The sequence below is a fragment of the Trachypithecus francoisi genome, unplaced genomic scaffold, assembly GCF_009764315.1.
Source record: "Trachypithecus francoisi isolate TF-2019V2 unplaced genomic scaffold, Tfra_2.0 Lachesis_group20, whole genome shotgun sequence".
Lineage (NCBI taxonomy): Eukaryota > Metazoa > Chordata > Mammalia > Primates > Cercopithecidae > Trachypithecus > Trachypithecus francoisi.
In genome coordinates, this window is record NW_022681466.1 from 29,665,186 (window position 1) to 29,683,424 (window position 18,239).

Genomic DNA, 18,239 nt, shown 5'->3' on the forward strand with positions numbered 1-18,239 from the left:
AGGCAGGTGGAGAATATTAGTTACAGATGAGACAAATCCTATTATAAGAAATATCATCACAACAAGAATATTTCATTCTAGATTTTAGAATCCCAGGTTTTGGCTCACTTCGGTAAAGAAAAATTATAAATAATTGAGTTAGAGATAAATAATTAAATGTTAGCCTCCTGGGGTGCATGGCAATTGGTTTAGACCTCTATATTAAAATTCACAAGACCACGGACATAAGTCAAAACAGGTCCCCTTCGTCTCCCTAGTCACCATCTCCAGGGCTAAAAAACAGACTTGAAATGGGTGCCAGTTAGACTATAGGAAACAGGATCTATAAGCACCAGGAGCTCATCTATGGCTATCTGACATGGCCTGGGGACGCCTCACTCTCTGGCAGCTGGAGATTGTTAACATCGCCAATTCAACGTTAATTGAATGCAAAGGAATAAGAAATAAATTCTGGTTCTGAAAGGGCAGCTGGAAAGGTGTTGGGCTTCTCAAACTCGGACCTACATTCCAAAGCAGGCCTAAAGCCAAGCATACTCCTTGCCAGAGGAAACGGAAAGCCCCTCTCCCATTTTTAGATCAGGCTGGAAAACACAGCTCCCAGAAAGTGGGGGTTAGAAAACAAGAGCTTGTGTGGCGGCGCCCTGTGGTCCCTCGAGGAAACAGGAGCGACAAAGAGGGCCTGCTCCTGGGAAGCCCTAACTTCGAAGCCAATCCTTCCTCCTAGACATCACCTACAGCTTTAAAGGGCAGGGCGCAAACCTCCCCTCCCGGATCTGTAGGGCGAAGGCAGGTCGAGGGTAAATATTTCTAGTTATGCAATTTATTCAGTGGTTAGCTATTTATTTTGTGGGTACCAGACACCGACCTAATCGGTTTACGTCCTTCCCTTAATTCTCACAATTCTGAATTTGTGTTATTAACCCCTTATTATCTTTGGTCTACCAAGGGCAGCCAAAGAGGCGCAGAGAAGAGTGACAATCTGCCCAGCAAACGGGAGGACCAAAGCCCGGGTCTCTACTTCCCAAGCTGGAGATCTTGGGCTGCCTGCTCCTCCTGCGCGGGGCGAAAAGCCCACCTGGGATCCGAGCGGGCGGCCGCGCCACTCTCTCTCGCAGGCCCCATACGCCCGCCGCTGCCCGCCTGTACCACCCGCAGCGGGCAGCGCCGCCTCCTTGCCGGTCCCGCAGGGCGCGCTGCAGGTGCGCGGGGCGTCCCGAAGCCCCGCCCTAGCGTCCCTGCCCCGCGCCCCGCTCCTCACGCTGGGTGCCCGCGCCCCGCAGCGGCAGCGCACAACGCACCGCCTTCGCCAGAGCCAGGGAAGCGCTCGGGCGAAGAGGAGGAGCCAAGGGTACCGAGCGGGTGGAGTCGGGAGCCAGAGAGCGGTGGAGGCGGATTTCCTGGGCCCGGCCCTCTGGCGCTACCATGGCGTTTGGCAAGAGTCACCGGGATCCCTACGCGACCTCCGTGGGCCACCTCATAGGTAAGAAGGCGCGGGGAGAGACGCCCAGGGAGGCAGGGGACCGTGGGATCCTTTCCTGCTTAATCCTTTCTCCGCCTGCAGAGGACGGAGTTAGTCCAACTTGGAGAAAATCCTTCCCCTCCCCCAGCAACTTTCCCAGGGCACCCGCATTCCACCCGGCCCCCTTTCGTCCGTTTCCTTCTTGGCCAACTCTCTCTAGAACCCGCAGTCCTCAAAAATGTACCTTCCTTTCGATGCCTCCTGGGGAGTGGAACCAAACAGGTGAACCGCGGGAGTCAGGCATGGAGTGTTTGGGCCTCCACAAGGAGACACCAGAAACTTCTCCGCCAGGGGAAAGTTATTCCTAAAGGCACACTCTCTAGGGCACGGTATTGTTATGCCCGTTTTACAGATCAGAAGAGGAGGCTCTGGGAGACTAAGTGATGTGACCTTACTGTGAGGGGCAGGTCTCCCCAAACCAGTTCTCAATAGTGCCAAACTTATACGACCTGGATTGCTTTTCTGGGTAAACAAAGAGAATGAAAATGCTTGGCATTGGAGTGAAGAGGAGGGGAACAGAGGAGCCATCTGGGGGCACGGAGGTCTCTTGCAGGCCGCTAGGGACTACACCGGCATCCACCTAAATGATTTCTCTCTCCTCCAAATGTACCTTGCATGATGTATGTAGAAGCCGGTGATTGGACTCTTACCGGCACCAGCTCACTGCTCCCTCTTTTCCCTGATTCCTCCCTTGGGAATTGGGTGTGGCACGAGTGCATATTAATGCCAGGCAAAGTGTGATGATGTCAGGAACTTAGTGGGGTGAGGAAATCGTGAGAACCTAGTAGTTGTAGTAAAGAGGCCGGATTTGGAAAATTTAGATCACAGCTCTACTAACTGCTGTGACACTGAATACACCACTTAAACAGAACCTTAGTTTACACATCCTTATAAAATGGTCAGAGTAGCTACCATTGAGGAGATGCTTTCCCTTAATGGCTATGCTTTGTTGGATATTAGAATGAACCCTGAACAGAAATGGGTTCAGACTGTATCTTCATAGGCAAAATAAACTTCAGCAATTCATCTACTTAATTTTTTAATTCTGTAAACATGGACTAACTGTCAGCTATGTGTCTGGACCTGGATCAGGCACTGGTGAGGCCAAGGTGAGACGTGATCTCAAACCTGAGGGAACTCACTTTCTTGTAGGGAAGACCGGCACAGTTTTGTGCCGCACCTTTGCAATGCAAGAAAATGCAAAACACACAAAACTTACCAGAAGGGAGAAATGAATTCTATTGTGGCTTTTGAAGGGTGAATGGGAGTTTTCTAGGAAGATAAGCTTTGTCCGTTTGATGTCAAATTCAAGTTTTGTTTTTTGCTTTTTTTTTTTTTTTGAGTGTCGCTCTGTCACCCAGGCTGGAGTGCAGTAGCTCTCGACTCACTGCAACCTCCGCCTCCCGGGTTCAAGCAATTCTCCTTTCTCAGCCTCCGGAGTAGCTGGGACTACAGGCGCACGTCACCACGCCCAGCTAATTTTTGTATTTTTAGTAGAGATGGAGTTTCACCATACTGACCAGGCTGGTCTCGATCTCCTGACCTCAGGTGATCCACCCGCCTCGGCCTCCCAAAGTGATTGGGATTACAGGCGTGAGCCACCGCACCCAGCCTTAAGTGGTTCTTTTCCTTGATTGAAAGCAAGCTAAACTTTGGGGTTCCCCGAAACAAGTCCTTATTCTTTCTTTCCCTTCTCTATCCTTTTTGTTTTTTTCTCCACTTCCCCCAGAACTCCGTGTTTTCATTCTTAGGGATCTTGTCCTTCTCTTAGGAAGATGTTAGCACATTCATATTGAGTGTTCCATTACCCTTTCCAGGTAACATCTTGTATTGCCTGATTATCTAATGATAGGGTTCCAAGTGCAGAAGCATTCTGGTCAGCCTGGTGCAGCTGTGGTTAGTTTCGATGCTTATTATTATTAGTTTGAATAGTTACTCAATGCCAGTTTGAAATAATTAAGGCTGATAGTAAAAGTGTATGCAATGGAAGTTTTTACGTAGTCGAGATAAGCAGTGTCTTTGCAAGTATTGGTTGAAGTTATAATAATTGGTAAAATTAAAAGGAATTGTGAGATTAAGATGATAGGAGAATAAATATACTACTTTTATTTGGAGTTGTGCCAATATTTGGCTCCTAAGACCAACGGATTACTTCTCACCTGTAAAAATTCTTTCCTCCTGTCCCCCCAGAGAATAAATTGTTTTTAAAAACAAACAGTGAGACCAAACAACCTAGATTTGAATGCCAATTCTACTTCATACTGACTGTATGACTTTGGTAATTTCCTAACCTCTCCGAACTTCTGTCTCATCTCTAACAGTGGGTTAAATGAGATTGCATATGATAAAATACGTAGCACTATGCAGTTCACCTTGTAGGTAGCTGCTCACTAAGCCCTAGTTCCCTTCTTTGAAAGCCAGGCAGGTGGAGATTTAGCTGGCCTGTCCTGGGCCTGTGGCCAGGTGTTGTGCTTGCAGTCTTTATTAATAGATCACTCATTACTGTTGCTGCAACAGCACTCCGAACTTGGGTTCTGATTGATTCCTGAATTACTGAGAACTGTTCCAAAAAAAATCACTTTGCCCTTTGGCAATATACACTTAATGACACTTGCTAGTGCAGCCTAGGCAGATTATTTCAGGAATACCAGACATTTTTTATTCTGTCGTAGCTCAGACTCAACAGCTTTTTCTTGGCAGAAAAGGCTACATTTGCTGGAGTTCAGACTGAAGATTGGGGCCAGTTCATGCACATCTGTGACATAATTAACACTACCCAGGATGGGTGAGTACAGCATAGTTTCCCTGTATTTGCCTCTGATAAGAAGCATCAGAACTACAGCACGTTTTCTCTTGCAAATGTTTCAGTTTTGTTGTTGAAAGAGTGTTTTCGTCATTCATTAAGTGCCCTCTACCTTTTGAAGACTTGTCAGATTGAAATATTGGGGCAGCTGCTTGCTTCAACATGCGGAGTATCTATAAGTCCACTATCATTTTTCTCCTCTTGGCAGTTTCTTTAACAAATTTTGTCACTGTGAAGCTCAAATTCCTTCTTTTTAAAAGATTGAAAAAGGCCAGGCGCGGTGGCTCACGCCTGTAATCCCAGCACTTTGGGAGGCCGAGGCGGGTGGATCACGAGGTCAGGAGATCGAGACCATCCTGACTAACACGGTGAAACCTCGTCTCTACTAAAAATACAAAAAATTAGCCGGGTGTGGTAGCGGGCGCCTGTAGTCCCAGCTACTCAGGAGACTGAGGCAGGAGAATGGCAAAAAAATTAGCCGGGTGTGGTAGCGGGCGCCTGTTGTCCCAGCTACTCGGGAGGCTGAGGCAGGAGAATGGCGTAAACCCAGGAGGCGGAGCTTGCAGTGAGCCGAGATTGCACCACTGCACTCTAGCCTGGGCGAGAGAGCGAGACTCTGTCCCAAAAGAAAAAAAAAAGATAGAAAAAGAGAGATTGTTTCATTCTTTAAGAGTATCTCCAGCTCCCATTGCCAGTATTTGATGAAACCGTCAAATATTATCAAGAAGCTGGTTGACTCCTGGTGGTGACCTATTTCTGTGCAATTGTCTTTAGTAAGCAGGAAACAATCTAGCAGTCTTTTTTCCTCCCTGTCACAGGACAATTTTTTTCCTTCTGAATGTCAGCTCACCCATGTTTAGCTGTATTCTTATAGCATGTGCTATCTTTTGCCCTTAAACTTCTTAAACTTTAGAGAATCGAAGTTATAAGAAAAAAGTCATTAAGAAGAACAAACTGGTTTGCATGTAGTCAATTACAAGTTATTCTTAGGAATACAATTCTGGTAATTTTCCTGTGCATATTAAAGTGATAACTGACAGTAAAAGAGATTTAGTCTAGCTTATGTTGATAAAGAAAACATCAAAATTATTGATTATAAATAAATGGAAAGTACTTATGGTTAATACTTTTTTTTTTTTTTTTGAGACGGAGTCTTGCTCTGTTGCCCAGGCTGGAGAGCAGTGGCACAATCTCGGCTCACTGCAAGCTCCGCCTCCATGTTCACGCCATTTTCCTGCCTCAGTCTCCCGAGTAGCTGGGACTACAGGTGCCCGCCACCTCGCCCGGCTAGTTTTTCGTATTTTTTAGTAGAGACGGGGTTTCACTGTGTTAGCCAGGATGGTCTCGATCTCCTGACCTCGTGATCCGCCCGTCTCGGCCTCCCAAAGTGCTGGGATTACAGGCTGGTTAGTACTTTTAAGTGTGTATGGTATTTTTCCTATAATTCTATTTACCATGTTTAGTTCCTCTGGGAACATTTTCATTGATAATATCAATTCATTGATAATACAAAAAGAGAATCTTAAATTTGGACCCTTATAAACAGTTCTTTGTAACGTAAAATTGTAGCGTATTGGCAGCTGACCTAGTTTGTTGTAATTACTCTTACATCCCCTTGTCTGTAGGGTGCTCAGGAAATACTAATAGTTTTAATGAAAATGGTAACATTCGTTGTTTCAGAAGTTGCATTTTCTATAAGTTGGTTCTGTGCATTGATAGAGGGATACAGGAATGAGCACATTTCATGGGTGGTGCTTTCTAGGTAATAGACTTGTACAAAAATATTTTATTTGATTCTCATAAGGGGGTAGGTGGTATTGTCTGCCTGTATGTGTGAAGAAATTTAGGTTCAAGAGGTTAAGTCATTCGTGTAGAGTCCCACAGTAGAACCAAGGTCTTGGTTTTCTCCTTAGCCATTCCTCTCTCCAAATGCATGTTGCTTTTCAGAGAGACTGCTTGTTTTCAGCAATGCCTAAATTGGTGATTTCAGTGTATTTATTACCATAGGCCAAAAGATGCAGTGAAAGCTTTGAAGAAAAGGATTTCCAAAAACTACAATCATAAAGAAATCCAACTTACCTTGTCAGTAAGTACTTTAATTTTATAATTAAGACTCAATTTCTCAAGCTATAGTTACATTGTTAATCCTGGGTAAAAAATAAGAAGCAAGTATTCTGAGAAAACTAATGGGTTAGCTAATAGATTACTTAAGAGTTGTGTACAGTATGAGTTAAAACTCTTCATTTATGAGAATTGCAGAATAAAGAAAGTTTAGTTTTTTGTAATAGCATTTAATTTCACGGGAAGAGCTTGTTCCTGAAAAATCAATTGTTCTTGGTCAGGAGATAGGAATTAGTGGTTAACATGTATTATACATGGTGAACTGATCAAGAACTTTGTGTATTGGCTGGGTGTGATGGCTCATGCCTATAATCCCAGCATCGAGGTGGGATGATTGCTTGAGCCCAGGAGTTTGACAATAGCCTGGGCAAGATGGTGAGACCCTGTCTCTACAAAATATTTAAAAATTAGCCAGACATGGTAGCCTGCATCTGTAGCCCCAAGCCACTTAGGAGGCTGAGGAAGGACAATCACTTGAACCCAGGAATTCAAGATGGCAATGAGCTATGATCATGCCCCTGTACCTCAGCCTGAGTGACAAAGAGAGACCTCAACTCTTAAAAAAAAAAAAAAAAGTTTGTGTCTGGGCACGGTGGCTCACGCCTGTAATCCTAGCACTTTGGGAGGCCGAGGCAGGTGGATCCCCTGAGGTCAGAAGTTTGAGACCAGCCTGACCAATATGGTGAAACCACGTCTCTACTAAAAATACAAAAAGTAGCCGGGCGTGGTGGCGTGTGCCTGTAGTCCCAGCAACTCGGGAGGCTGAGGCAGGAGAATTGCTTGAACCCAGGAGGTGGAGGTTGCAGTGGGTCAAGATCACACCACTGCCCTCCAGCTTGAGCAACAGAGCAAGACTCCTTCTTAAAAAAAGAAAAAAAAAGAAAAAAGTTTGTGCATGTATTAATTAACCATAATTTAAGATGAGGAGAATTGAACTTTTGAAAAATACCTCCCTGTTAGCTTTCTACCTCACTTGAACAGCTTTGTGGAATCCTGAGATGCTCTCAGCTCATTAAATTCCAACCGAGTTCTGCTGCCTGGCATGATTTGGAGAATGTTCTGTGTTGGTTTAAGCAATTCTCCTGTGTGTTGTATTGTCTGTTATTTAAGTGTGGACTCTTATTTGACGTGTTCCCATTTTCCCACCATCCTTGGCCATATGACCTCTTCAGTCACGTTGGTGAGTTGTCCTTTTTACTTTAGTATGTGTTGCAAGCCCTGCCTGCTGCCTGAGAGTGAGCTGTGTAGCTTTCTGATTTATTCTGCACGCCTTTGTTTATCTCAGCCCAGCCCAAGACTGTGCATGGTCACGGCACTAATCAGCCAGCATCACACTGCCTTAGGAGCCTTAGTCTTTATCAAGAGGACTTTGGGGCATATGTGAGCATAGCTCCTGGTTTCTAGTTACATGTAGAAGAAAATGGACATCTTGCATAGGCTCACTGAATGAGCAGAAATGCAATGAACAGTCTTCATGATTTGATCATTAAAGAAACCCTTCACGTTGGGATCTGAATATAGTTTTAGAGGCATTTTCCCCCTTCACTTTTTTTTTTTTTTTTTTGACCTCTCACCTATCCTTAACTCTTGAAGGTCACAGAATGGAGGAGATTGTGGAGAGAGGAGTGAGGCACTTCTGGAGAAATCCCAGAATGATGGGTCCCTGATAGAAATGCCTGGCACCTGAGCAATGTTCTTGACAACCCTGTGAAGTAGCTCTATTATTAACTCCATTTCACAGATGAAGAAATTGAGACTAAGAGAAACTGATTTATTTCCAAAATGAAAATAGCTGTTACATAGCACAGGCAAGATTTGATCCCAGTCCTCAGATTCTAAATTCCATGCCCTTGCCTCATACCTCTTTGTTTCTCAGAATGAATCAAGCCTCTTAAAAGAGCAGGCTACTGTGTTTCCTTTGTATCTTTAGTTTCTTCCTGTGTAGTACAGGGCCAGGTATATCAGATGTTGACTGGATTAATGATTAAGCACCACACCCTCATACACACACCTAATCCCATCTCTCCTAGTATCTGGGAAGACTCAAGGGCTAATGGAAGGTACTGTAGAACCAAAGTAGAAAGATGGGTAGATGTACCCTTTTTCTTGGATTTTCTTTAAATAGGCCTTTGACTCTTCATATCTTCATGCGGATTTCCCCAAGCTGTGTATTTAATGGTCCAGTCACCTCACCTCAGACTACTCCCTGCCTTGCAGAGGTGTGCTTAGGGCCTCAAAACTGACTTTAATATTCACGTAAGCCATTCACGTGGTATATCTGGGATATCTCAAGGGTGCCAAAGGTTAGGAGAATTGAGTAAGGAAGAGAAGGGCAGAAGACTAATTTATGCCCCCTTCAATATTTCAGCATGGGGTGATATTATTTTTGCTTTTTACAGGTGTTCACCATTCATAACAGTTTGCTGCTTTCTCCATTGTGCCCAAGCCTACTTGATGTGTCAGTGGTTGCTTCTTAATCCCACCTCCATATCTTCTTCCATCATGGTTCCCTCACTATGATGATGGACCAGGAACTCTCCTTGAGGAAGCTGGGTTATTCCAGAGTGTCTTGCCTCTGGCCCTCTATTTCTCTTTGGGCTTCCAGTCTTCCTTCTCATCAGGTGGTCTAATCTCTCAAGCCTGACTACCAGCTCGCTGCCGTTCCCATGATCTCTTCCACCTCAGATCGGTAGCTCCCTTACCTCATGGTTTCTGTCCAGTGTGTGAGAACAAGAGAATCTAAAGCCTGTGCCTAAAAACAGGCAAGAGTCAGTAGTCAGAATACACCTTCATCCTTGGGGTCATAGTACATTAAAGTCAGGAAAAACACCTGGCTTTTCCTTGGATTTTCTTTGAATAGGGCTTTGACTCTTCATATCTTCATGCTGATTTCCCCAAGTTGTGTATTTAATGGTCCAGTCACCTCACCTCAGACTACTCCCTGCCTTGCAGAGGTGTGCTTAGGGCCTCAAAACTGACTTTCATATTCACATAAGCCAAATTTAATTATGAGGGGAATTAGTCACAGAAGGAGTCACCCATGTCTGTCAAACGCAATTATAAGTTTACTAGTAAACTCTTTAAAAAGTAATCCCTATATATGACATTTCCATTTTATTAATGTAAAGTGATGAGAGCCTGTCAAATTCAATTATAAATATTCTTTATGTTATCTGTCATGTTGAGTTCTCCATGGACGTGTTAACCTTGATTAGGCTTTAATGGAACTGACTGTACTATGATTTCCTACCATCAGTCGGTAGAGCAGTTTTGTGTTTCAGCAGAATTTTGTTTCCAGGCTTTATTACTCTGAGCCAGGGAGTATTCTCTTCTTGAATGAGTCAATTGTGATAAATCTCAGCAAGAGGCTACTATTAGTGTCAAATGGAAAGTGGTTGAACAGGTTCCTAAGAATCAATTAGTTAATAGGCCTTTGTAGAGCACCCCCCAAGCAGTGAGCTTCAGGGGTTTCATAAGATGTGTAAAATGTGGTTGAAAATAATAATGAAGGAAAAGCTTGGTTTATTCTCCTTTGGCAAATTTACCAGTGAAACAAAATATCAGGCTGGGTGCAGTGGCTCATGCCTGTAATGCCAGCACTTTGGGAGGCCGAGGAGGGTGGATCACTTGAGGTCAGGAGTTAGAGACCAGCCTGGGCAACATGGTGAAACCCCATCTTTACCGAAAATACAAAAATTAGCCAGGCATGGTGGCATGTGCCTGTAATTCCAGCTACTCGGGAGGCTGAGGCAGGAAAATTGCTTGAACCCAGGAAGCGGAGGTTGCAGTGAGCCTAGATTGTGCCACTGCATTCCATCCTGGGTGACAAAGTGAGACTCTATCGAAACAAAACAAAACAAAGCAAAACAAAACCATGTGGTTGTGCCCCCAGGAGCTTGTTGCAATTGGAGGGACTGAGAAGACTGAGGCCTCTAGGCTGGGGTAGTCACCTTGGTGAAGGCACTATTCATGGCCCAGGTGTAGCTCTGATGGCCCTGAAACCTGGTTGTTGTCACTGTGCCTGGTTTGAAAATTTACAGTGAGAAAATCTCTTTTGATTCTAGCCCTCTCTTAAAATACTTAGGTCAGCTAATCATCACATTCAGTCCTGCTAGGAAGTTCTCCGTGGAAGATGATCTAAATAGTTGCCATGTATTGAGGTCCTGCTTTGTGTCACGCTCTTTGTTATGTTTCATTTGGGCCTTTCAACAAGTCTCTAGAGGGAGATATTACGTCCATTTTGCAGATAAGGACACTGAGGCTTAGGATAAGTGATTTGCCCGGCTAAGCCCAAAAGATCAGTGAAGCCTGGAGTCACCCACTTCAGTCTCTCTTTGTTCCTTGGCTCCAGAGTTTTCAATCCCACCTCAGATTATGGATTCTTATTTGTCTTATTTCCAAATATAGGTTATCTGAACACATTTGCACCAAGTTCAATTTCAGAATATGTGAAAACAACATATTTAATTTTAATTTAATTTGCCACAGTAGGTTTTATTACTTATCTGAGTGAGTTGGAGGGTGAAAGAGGTTCTGGTGACATAATAGAGGAGGTGATGTAGAAGTAATTAGTCCTGGCATTCTTGATTCTAATGGGAAAACACAAAAGGCATGACTACTAATCTCCAGATGTTCACATTTTCAGCACTTCACGTTGACTCTTTGATTTTGTGCATGTTCCTCCTGGGAGTGTTACTCATTATCATAAAATCTTTTTGCACCAAAGATAAAAATTAATTTGTGAGGGCCAGGTGCAGTGGTTCATGCCTGTAATCCCAGCACTTCAGGAGGCTGAGGTGGGTGGATCACCTGAGGCTAGGAGTTCGAGACCAGCCTGGCCAACGTGGCAAAACCCCATCTCTGCTAAAAATACAAACATTAGCTGGGCATGGTGGTGCACGCCTGTAATCTCAGCTACTTAGAAGGCTGAGGCATGAGAATCACCTGAACCCGAGAGGCAGAGGTTGCAGTGAGTCGAGATTGCACTACTGCACTCCAGCCTAGATGACAGAGTGAGACCCTGTGTCAAAAAAAAAAAAAAAAAAAATTGGTTTGTGAATTATTTAGCAAGAAATACACCTAGAGAGAATGAGACTTGGAGCCTATGTATTTGCCTAAGACTGTACAACTAGTTAGGTGAAATATTTCTGTAAACTCACATTGAGCTAGAGGCACGTTTCCTTTCAGCATTTCACCCATTAAAAACTCATTATACTCATTATAATAATCCATCAAGCTAAATGGCAAGTTATTCAACTTTCCAACTTTGTCTTAACCTGCAGTAGTATAGATTCATCTTAGTATGTTTTGGATTTTGTTTTTATTTTCCTTTGCCTTAAAGGTTTTCGCTGTATTTCACACAGCTACATGTGCTCACCTTCTGTGTTTTCTGATTACTTTCTTGGTCACAGTGCTTTAAAACTATAGCGTTCATACCTGCTGCCACTTTATGTATTTCCACTAAAGAGAGACTAAAAATACAAAGACAAAGCATGGCATGAAGTCCATTTTTAGGGCTTCTGTTCTGCAGAGATGATTATCCTGGTCATGTTATGGTTTCTACGACCTTTCTAATTTGAGGTGGTAGCATGGAAACTAAAGATTTAATTTTGTTTTTAGATTACTTTTAGAAATCTACTTTCTGCATGCAGTTCTTCAGTATTGGCTCATTCTTTCTTAGTCAAGTTTCTGCTCATGTTGCTTTATTGCAAATGTGTTTTTCAAGGGAACTGATGTTCCTTAGGGCATATTCTTAACTGTATAACACCCCATCCTCCAGGAAACTTTTCTTTTGACTTTACCAAAGGGGTGCCTTATGTACTCCTGATTTTGTGCTTCGTTTTCTGTCAGTTACTCTTTGATTGCCTTCCTTGGATTTTCGTTGGCCCGTGTAATAGGTGAACCCTAGTGTTTCAGCCCTTCCTCCTCTCTTCTCATTGTAGGCAGCCTTGATAACTCACTTTTGGTCCTTCACTCTCTTGAACTATAGCTGTGTGTGTCCAGCTCACTGCTAAACACCTACTTAAATGTCCCTTATCTTTTGAACTCAAAATATCTAAATTTCAGCCCATCATTTTTACCCCTAGGCCAGCCATACCACCCCCTCTTCCAAATTTCCATCACAGGGGTCCTCATGCAGAATGAGAGTCACTTAACTTTCAGTCATCTTCATTTTTTGACCAGCACTGTCATTCAAAGTTCTTCCTTCATAATTCTGTCATGACTCCTTTTCTTGTACCCACATCATCTTAGTTTAGGCCTTTTGTATATCATGCCCGAACTAGTGGGTTGCTAGTGGATCTTTCTGGCATTCCAGGTTTCTTCTCCCTCCACTTGCCTTTGCAGAGTGCTGCCTGACAACCTATCCAGAATATTACTTTGCACACATTAACCTTTTCCTCAATTTCAGGGTAAAGGTGTGATGGTGACGAACTAACAGAGACCCTCCGTAACTTCTTAGTGCCTTCAAGATAATATCCATACCCTTTGCACTGCCACACAAACTTCTCTACAACCTGGACAGACTTTATCTACCCTATCTTTCCAGTGTCCCCAATTTACCTTTATCAAGATGCCTCTGCTAGAGACAGACCAGAGTACTTATCTCCCCCTTCATAACTTACCCACTTTTCCACATTTATATATTTTTCATACATTTTCTCTGTCTGGAATATAGCTCTATACTCATTTTTACTTCTCTCAGCCATTTTGCAAAGCCTAGCTTCCAATTAGCCTTTTCCAAAAGTCTTGTAAGACCACCTAGCCCTAAATAATCACTCTTGCCTATAAGGACCTATAGCTAGGGTGACTGTGTAATTCATCATCCAAACCAGGACATTTCTGAAAGCAAAAGGGTGTGTCATCATTAATAAACAGGACATTGGGAATATACCTGTGCTACCCTGGGTAAACTGGGACAGATATTATTCCATCTGTAGCTCATATGTTTGGCCTGCACGTCCCTTCAGCGTTTAGCATTTAGTACTCTGCATTGCTGTTAATTCCCTTTTGGATGTGCTGGGACTCCTCGATGAGTCTGTCCTCTAGACTGTTACATTATGCTCATACTTCCACATATCCCCAGAACCTAACATTTTGCCATATATTTTAGTAGATACTAAACTGTGTTTGTTAATTAGTATGCTGGTGGAAATTATTATTTAGCAGTTTTTCCCTTACATTTTTAGGAGATAAATATAATGTTTAATTTATTTTTCTAATTTAGCTTATTGACATGTGCGTGCAGAACTGTGGCCCAAGTTTCCAGTCTCTGATTGTGAAGAAGGAATTTGTTAAAGAGAATTTAGTTAAGCTACTGAATCCTAGATACAACTTGCCATTAGACATTCAGAATAGAATCTTGAATTTCATTAAGGTAAGTCTGTTGTATACCTCATGGAATGGTAAATTTCTAAGATTAGGGATTTCACAGCGTACCTCCTGATTGTTTCGCTTATCTTTTATATGTCCTGGATTGAGCCAGAAAAGCATTTTTACTATTTTTAGTTTCTGTGTAATAATAAGTTTTTGGCACTGGATGGTACCCTTTTTCTGAAGATTTGTAGTCATTTACCTACTTTCCTCTCAGGGTCTATTTTATCTGTGTAAAATAGGAAAGACGATGTGTATGTTCATTTTGCAGGTTGGGAAACTGTTCCAGCTAACTGACTAGTTCAAGGTTACTTGGAAAAAGAGCTACTGATGTTTTGGAATCTGTTAATTTTGGATTCAGAGCAACAAAAAACAATTGATAGTATATATCCTAGGGTTTCTTCAAGATTTTGAGGCATGGAAGTCTGATTTAAAATATTTTGGGCCAGGCGCAGTGGCTCATGCCTGTAATCCCAGCACTTTGGGAGGCCGAGGCAGGTGGATCACGAGGTCAGGAGATTGAGACCATCCTGGCTAACACAGTGAAACCCCCGTCTCTACTAAAAATACAAAAAAAAAAAAAAAATTAGCCGGGCGTGGTGGCGGGCTCCTGTAGTCCCAGCTACTTGGGAGGCTGAGGCAGGAGAATGGCGTGGACCCAGGAGGTGGAGCTTGCAGTGAGCTGAGATCGCGCCACTGCACTGCAGCCTGGGCGACAGAGCAAGACTCTGTCTCAAAAAAAATAAATAATAAAAATAAAATAAAATATTTTATATTTTCCTAGCCTTGGAAAATGAGCATTTTGCCCATGGCATTCAAAAGTAGCTTTCTCTTTCTGGGTGGGGTACATAATTATTGATCTCTCATTTTCTATCAGGAGCTTAAGAATTGTGTTTTCAGCTGGGCGCGGTGGCTCACGCCTGTAATCCCAGCACTTTGGGAGGCCGAAGTGGGCGGATCACAAGGTCAGGAGTTTGAGACCAGCCTAGCCAACATAGTGAAACCCCGTCTCTACTAAAAAATACAGAAAATAAGGCAGGCGTGTTGGTGGGCACCTGTAATTCCCAGATACTCGGGAGGCTGAGGCAGGAGAATCGCTTGAACCCGGGAGGTGGAGATTGCAGTGAGCTGAGATTGTGCCATTGCACTCCAGCCCAGGCAATAGTGTAAAAGAAAAAAAGAAGAATTGTGTTTTGGTTTTGTTGCTGTTTTAACTCTGGAACTTTTTCATCTCTTGAATTCAGACTTGGTCACAGGGTTTCCCAGGAGGTGTAGATGTAAGCGAAGTCAAAGAAATATACCTCGACCTGCTTAAGAAAGGTGTTCAGTTTCCTCCCTCAGAAGCAGAGGCTGAAACAGCAAGACAAGAGGTAGGAGGCCTTTCTTTGACCCATGGAGAGTATAGTAGTATATCACTTGGGTCTTTTTTCATTGCAGGAGACAACCCTAAATCCACTTAAGCTTAAGGAAAAAGATGAATTTATTAGAAGGATATTGCAATATCTCATAGAATAACCGAGACTTGGGATTTTGCTACTTAAAGTGTGAAAGTTTGTTTGACTTGCTCCACCCTAGACTAATCAGAACCTCCCTTTTTACAAGATTTCCATGTGTTTTCTCTGCACATTTATGTTGAGAAGCACTGGCCTAGAGCCTTGAATTTTCACCTCGCCACCCAAGGTTGGAGATGTGGCATTGACCCGAGGAGGGTCATTGATGGAGAAGGAGATGCCTTGTCAGCTGTGGCTTAAAAAGACTTGACATGAATTGAGCTATCATTTGTTATTAACAGTCCAAAGAGAAGGCATCAGTAATCTCACATGGCAGTTTATCACTTAAACCCTTGGTAAAAAAATAAAAAATAAAAAGGCATTTTACTAAATTGTAAATGATAATTCTAATAGCCACCTTTTGTTGAATACATGCTTTATTATGGCTGTCTCATTTGCTTAGCATTCTTCACAAAATGCTGGACGGGTTGTGTAGTTGATGATTTACTCCGGGCAGATACCCTGTACACAGGACTTTGAGAGTACTTGAGTTAGCTGAATGGAAAAAACTTGGTGTTGGGTGGCTATGTTAATTCACATAATAATATTACCATATTTTATACTCATAGACTGCTCAAATCTCATCAAATCCTCCAACATCTGTCCCTACTGCACCAGCTCTTTCTTCTGTAATTGCTCCAAAGAACTCGACTATTACATTGGTCCCAGAACAGGTAACAACGGCAATCACTGTATTTATTGATGTGTTTTCCTGATTTGTAAGCACCTTATATACAGTTTGTCCTTTCTGGTTAACAACATGGAGATGTAGGTACATTTATTTTACAGAGGAAGAGACTGAGGCTTAGTCATACTATGTGACTTATAGTTCAATTCCAAGAAGGATTAATCCCATTGGTTCTGTCTACTTCCAAAGCCCAACTTTTAGTTGTGCTTGCCTAGTGGCTTTCATGGCTTTGTGGAGCCTTGACTGTGGACTGGATCTAGTGTCCATCAGCTAATTCCTATTACTTCTGGTAGGACTGTCACATATTTCAGAGAGTTTTGTAAATGGTAGTCTTATTACTTGTATTTATTATGCCAACTGAATTGTATTTACTTCTTTGTGTATATCAGTTTGTCCAAGGTACAGATAAGCAATTATTGTATGAAGCCCATTTCCGTTCCGCTGTAAAGGAACTATAATTGAAGACTTTGTGTTATTATTTTTTTCTTATATAAAAATTCATGTGACTAATTCCTCTTAGAATTTAATACAGGAAAAAGTGTTTCTTTATTCTTTCTTCTTTAATACCATGAGAACTAGATAACCCTCATTTGTTTTCCTTTTATCCTGTCGGTTGCCAAGAAACTTAGGATAACTTTTGCCATTTTATCCAGGTTTCTGGTACCTTCTTCTGCTAGGTACCTAGTACTTCTCCCCTCTCCATATTGGGTTCTAACCTTTTTTTTTTTTTCCTTTCATTTCTAAAATTCCTAAAGCATATTTTGAGGTTTATTACAAGAGATCTCAAGTCCTCTTAGAAGGTGACAAGGTATACATTGTAAAATAACTGTGTGTATATTTATATGAAATTAAATTTAAGTTTGAAAATATTAAATTTTGCAGAAGTATTTTTTTCTTCCAGCAAATGTCCCATGGGGGCAGGAAACAAGGTAGTTATTCTCTGTGTGTCACACTGACTAGTGATTGTGTTGCTCTCTACAGATTGGAAAATTGCACAGTGAATTGGATATGGTGAAAATGAATGTGCGAGTGATGTCCGCCATATTGATGGAGAATACTCCTGGGTCTGAAAACCATGAAGACATAGAGCTTCTGCAGGTGTTGTACGATTTCAGGGACAATCAGTCAAAGTGTCTCTTAAAGTTATTCTCTAAATTCTGAGCTTTGGAGATGGAAGACACCTTAATATTGTCTAGTACGTCCTCCTACATCCTGATTTCAATTGATTTCTAAACTTAACAAAAATATCCAAGAATGACTTTGTCAGAAATGCAGTAGTGACTTAGACATGGATTTTAGCCTCTTGCAACAAATAATTTATTATAAGTTATAACCTTGGTCATGTACAATCAATTCTCTAGTTGTTTTAAGTATGTCAAAATTGCCTCTATTTTCATCCATTCAACAAACATTGAGTAACTGTGATATAGGAAGGGATGTAGAAATGAGGAGGAGGCTGTTCTAGTCCTTAAGAATTTATGCCTAATGAGCAAGATTGGTTTGTAAACAACAAACATAAAGAAGTATTATAGATACTGTAATATAAATTTGTTCAGTGTATGGTGGGATCATGGGTGGGCAGAAGGAGAGATGTGAGGTTTTTAGGAACGGTCTAGATGGAGACAGTGCTTGAGCTGTAGAGGAACAAGTAGACAGGGCATTTGGACCTGCATGAGTAGTTCTACAGCCCTCTTATGCCTTCTGCTATGTCTCTGTATACATATACTGTATACATATTTTTATATGTATACATATAAAATGTATACATACTCTGTATACATATTTTTCCCTCTACTGGTTTGCTCTTCTAATTATTTTAAATTTTAAAACTTATTAATTTTAGAAGCAGTTAGAGAAAAAAATCAGTTTCTAGTTTCTAAGTCCCTTTGTTGCTAAGAAGCTTAAGATATTTTTACTTTTCTCAGATACCCACTCCCCACTTCTCATGTGTTATTTTTCCTTTAACTTCTTAGATTGTTAGTAAATAACTTTTCCCGTGCTCATTTCTTATTTGGGAAACAAAAAAACATTGTAAAAATTTTCCCAATGATGTTTCTTATATATCACTGCTATCCTGAATAGTTTGTTTTCTCCTTGCTGAAATACACCTATGTTGGTAAACTTTGGTGCAAACTTTGAGTGCTTGCATATCCAAAAATGTCCTTTGATTGTCATGTTAAATGCAGG

The 18,239-nt window shown here is 42.0% G+C and overlaps 1 protein-coding gene across 6 annotated transcripts in view; it reads left to right on the plus strand.

The window, feature by feature from the left end:
• Positions 1-1,065: 1,065 nt before the first annotated feature.
• Positions 1,066-18,239, plus strand: part of TOM1L1 (target of myb1 like 1 membrane trafficking protein) — a 58,974-nt gene continuing 41,800 nt past the window's right edge. The window contains exons 1-8 of one of the 6 annotated variants that reach the window (XM_033183562.1): positions 1,250-1,480; positions 4,220-4,304; positions 6,330-6,408; positions 7,616-7,623; positions 13,669-13,818; positions 15,059-15,184; positions 15,934-16,038; positions 17,034-17,150. In XM_033183562.1, the coding sequence (XP_033039453.1) occupies positions 13,678-13,818; positions 15,059-15,184; positions 15,934-16,038; positions 17,034-17,150 (489 nt within the window). In that variant the 5' untranslated portion in view covers positions 1,250-1,480; positions 4,220-4,304; positions 6,330-6,408; positions 7,616-7,623; positions 13,669-13,677. Of the gene's footprint in view, positions 1,481-4,219; positions 4,305-6,329; positions 6,409-7,615; positions 7,624-13,668; positions 13,819-15,058; positions 15,185-15,933; positions 16,039-17,033; positions 17,151-18,239 lie in introns of all 6 variants that reach the window. The other 5 variants (XM_033183563.1, XM_033183559.1, XM_033183560.1 and 2 more) reach the window with 5 other exon arrangements.